This window comes from Dreissena polymorpha, chromosome 1 (genome assembly GCF_020536995.1).
Source record: "Dreissena polymorpha isolate Duluth1 chromosome 1, UMN_Dpol_1.0, whole genome shotgun sequence".
Classification (NCBI taxonomy): domain Eukaryota; kingdom Metazoa; phylum Mollusca; class Bivalvia; order Myida; family Dreissenidae; genus Dreissena; species Dreissena polymorpha.
In genome coordinates this window covers 138757475-138761286 of record NC_068355.1, presented here as the reverse complement: position 1 = coordinate 138761286, position 3812 = coordinate 138757475, and the positions used below count along the sequence as shown (strand labels likewise).

Here is a 3812-nt window from a genome sequence, read left to right as displayed (position 1 = left end):
CCTGTGAGTGAATCACACGAAAACTATAGACGATGCAACGTTCGACTAATTAAAAGAATCGACACTTTCCGCTTTTAGTCTTTTTTCGTACGAGACATTCATAAAGCCCCCATTTCCTAAAACATGCCTCATCAATTCTATAAAGTGGCAACTCTTTGAAACCGTGGCGATAATGTTCAAGTCCTTATCGTTTTAAAGTTTGAAAGCGGATATATGACAATATGCAATATAAAAATCGAAACATTTAATAATTACATTGCTCGAAACAATTGCATATAACAACAACTAGACGTGAGTTAAGGTCGCTTATTTTCCGCCGATACCCCATCCACATCGGCACTTAGAGTCGACGCAGTGCCACCCAAATCGACAATCTCCGGTACAGTCAGCAGCGGCGGCGCAAGTCTTTTCCACTGAAAGAAAGAGAGGACGAATTTAGCATTGTATTATAAAATGGCGATTTTCTTTATACGTACAGTGTTTAAAAGCAACCTTTACGTAAACACTTTTTCTGACAACTTAGCACGTTCCATTCTAAGTGACGAATCTTGCTTTATATGATATTGGAATAATTCCTTACATGGTAAAATCGTAGTCGTCTTTCAAAATGAAATTAGACGCAAGCGTTTTTTTGTGCGAAGAAATCGACGTTGAAATATAATGTATACTATTTTAAACTTCGTGCATATTACCCATTTATGCCTAGCTTCTAGAAAAAAGGCCTTGGCAAACAGCGTAGACCCAGATGAGACGCCGCATGATGCGTCGTCTCATCTGGGTCTGCGCTGTTTGCTTCAAGGAATATCTGTAAGTAAAATTCTAGATATAGAAATAAATATGCTAGACATCCCTTATTTTGGAAATAAATTGATCCAATTTAGAAGGAAGGGAGAGTCCACTAGGCATAAATGGGTTAATACTATGTATACGTTCCACATCCCAAAGACTGCAAGCGGACACACACGACACACACATTATTGCCTTAAATAGCCACGTAGAGAGTTCTATGAAATCGGTGAAACACGACACACTAATTACTGCCCTTTCAAACTGTTGACATGAAGTTTCGAGAGCGTGTAATATACAACTCGTTTTGACATTTTTTAAGCATGCTAATTAACTGGAAATATATGTTTAAAAGTGTGGACAAATCATGAGGTTCTTTGGCCACTAATCAAAAAGTTGGCATTTACAGATGATCTTCTTATTGAACATTATTACATAGTGACTGGTGTGGAACGCTTTACATTCGAAGTTAAAAAAGAATGGTAAAACATCTGCAAAGAGTTGTGTCAGAATATTGTACGTTAAATTGAGCCTGGCTCTGAAAAACCGGCGCTCACTTCGTGTGCGTTAAGTTTCGTCTCAGGTTAGCCTGTACAGTCCGCACAGGCTAATCAGGGACGACACTTTTTGCCTTATCTAGATTTTCGCTAATATACGACTTTCTTTTTTTTTAAACGCAATAAAAGAGAGTTTCGTCCTAATCGGGGACGACAGTCTTTGCACATGCATTATTCCCAGTTTTTTCATAACACGATTCATATTTCACGTCAAATGTATGAGTCGTGTTCTGAGAAAACCGGACATAATGCATGTGCGTAAAGTGTCGTCCCATATTAGCCTGTGCGGACTTCACGTCAAATGTATGAGTCGTGTTGTGAGAAAACTGGACATAATGCATGTGCGTAAAGTGTCGTCCCAGATTAGTCTGTGAAGTACGCACAGCCTAACCAGAGACGACACTTTCCGCCTAAATTGGAATTTTTGCTAAGAACAGGCTTCATTTAAACGAAAAATGTCATAAAAGCGGAGAGTTTCGTACCTGATTAGCCTGTGCGGACTGCATAGGCTAATCTAGGATGACACTTTACGCACATGCATTAAACCCAGTTTTATCAGAACGCGACTCAAATGTGTGATAAAACTGACCATGGGTGCATGTGCACACGTAGTTATGGCACTCCAAGACGTAGTCATTCTCCGGACAGGTCACGTGGCCACAATCTTGAATGTTTCGGCACTGCTCGGCCATGACAGCAGCTATATATAGACGGACATGAGAGTAAATAATGATTCTCGATCCTGGAAAACGGGATTAAATGCATTTGTGTTAAGTGTCGACCCAGAGAAGCCTAAGCAATCCGCATAGGCTGATCAGGGATGCCACTTTCCACCTTACTTGAATTTTGCGATGAAGATTCTTACTTTCTTTAAACGAACATTACGATAAAATCGGAAAATGTCGTCCCTAATTAGGAGTTGTGAATTGCACTTGCTAATCTGGGACGACACTTTAAGCAAAAGCATTAAGCAATGTTTAACCGGAGCGAGTCTAAAATGATTTTTGTTTTCACATTGATATCGATGGCTTAAACTATAGCTGTGTAAAGGCTTAACATAAATGAAATAAAATGCATAAGAAGTACAATAAATTTAAAATAAAATGAAACGTTACTTCAGTACGGTCCTATTTGATAACTTTGGGCAGGAATTGTACTCTAAGTTATTGATTTTGAAAAGGGGATATTGTCGGCATAGAGGTAATTATATATCAACGTCACATTGAAATTCCAATTTATAAGACATCAATACAAGAATTGCACTTTGACTACGAAGCGGTAAAGTTTTATGAAACATGTGGAACGTTGATGATGAATGTATATATTCATTATAAATTTAATTCGTTTTCACACAATCGCTCGTCGTAAAGTAAACGTTAATGTGCATAATGTAGCCAGCGATCTCGAATCTATGCCAAAAGATGGAATAGTGTCAAATTTGAACTCGGCGAGCAACAAAATACGAAGAGCAGAACATAACAATTATTACGCTTCATCGAGTATTGAGCGCATATTATATATTGAAATACTCCGAACAGCGGTTTAACATTATATAAGTATTGTGTAAACTTGACATTTCAAGCATACATTCAGCACTGGTAACCCATTCCTCCAATACATGTCATTTTATATGTTAGGCTTAATGACGGTTCACAAAATTTATTTATTTTAGCCCTTCATATTATGATATTTTGGTGCCGTTTTATCAAAAAAATACAACGAAATATTATATAAACAATCGGTCCATATGTTTATATATGACTTGAACAACAAATACATAAAACGTTTAAGTAAATTGACATAAAGCAAATGGGCCGCGCTTTGTGACAATGGAGTTAAATTCGTATGCGTAAATTGTCGTCTCAGATTACCCTGTGCGGACTGCATGAAACTTTCCGCTTTTATGATATTTTTCGTTTCAAGAAAGTCTCGTCTTACCAAATATCTAGTTAGGGCGGAAAGTGTCGCGCCTGAACGGCACAGGCTAATCTGGGACTACACTTAACCCACATGCATTAGACCCCTGTTTCACAGAGCGCGACTCAAATGTAAACACGTCATACCACAGAAGCCAAGGACCATCAAACAGATCACAGCCTTCATGATCGTTCACAGACGACGCTGTCGAAAACAAGAGGCAGATAGAATAGCATTGCCAACATTTATACGGTACAAATCACGTGTAATACTGTTGTGTAACCTCTAAACATAGAACAGTCAATCATGTCTGGAGTTATACAATTATGGAACAGCGGCGTAGCTTTTCTGACACAATCCCTTATATGATAAAATCTACTCCTTAAAGAAACTTGTGAAAATATAACGGTACATTTAACAAAAGGTGATTCGATGGTTCATCTTGAAGAATTAAATCACTGCGACATAAATGGTTAACTTACATAGTACTTTTATGCCGGAATAAGTATGCATTGCCAATAGGAGTGCTACCATGTAAAGAGAATACGTGGT

General features: G+C 38.0%; 1 protein-coding gene across 1 annotated transcript; it reads right to left on the bottom strand.

Moving 5' to 3' along the window:
• Window positions 1-235: 235 nt before the first annotated feature.
• LOC127868054 (serine protease inhibitor Cvsi-2-like) lies at window positions 236-3539 on the bottom strand. The gene is made up of 3 exons (XM_052409636.1): window positions 3407-3539; window positions 1933-2043; window positions 236-413 (listed from the first exon to the last, which is right to left on the bottom strand). Exons 1-3 carry the CDS (start codon window positions 3444-3446, stop codon window positions 307-309), a joined length of 258 nt encoding a protein of 85 aa, XP_052265596.1. The 5' UTR covers window positions 3447-3539; the 3' UTR covers window positions 236-306.
• Between the last annotated feature and the right edge of the window lie 273 nt (window positions 3540-3812).

Excerpts from the sequence above, each read along its gene's own strand:
- LOC127868054 (XM_052409636.1), bottom strand. The coding sequence starts at position 3,446 with ATGAAGGCTGTGATCTGTTTGATGGTCCTTGGCTTCTGTG. Across the intron at positions 2,044-3,406 it reads GATGGTCCTTGGCTTCTGTG|CTGCTGTCATGGCCGAGCAG; the intron begins GTATGACGTGTT and ends GTCTATATATAG. Across the intron at positions 414-1,932 it reads CGTGTGCACATGCACCCATG|TGGAAAAGACTTGCGCCGCC; the intron begins GTCAGTTTTATC and ends TCTTTCTTTCAG.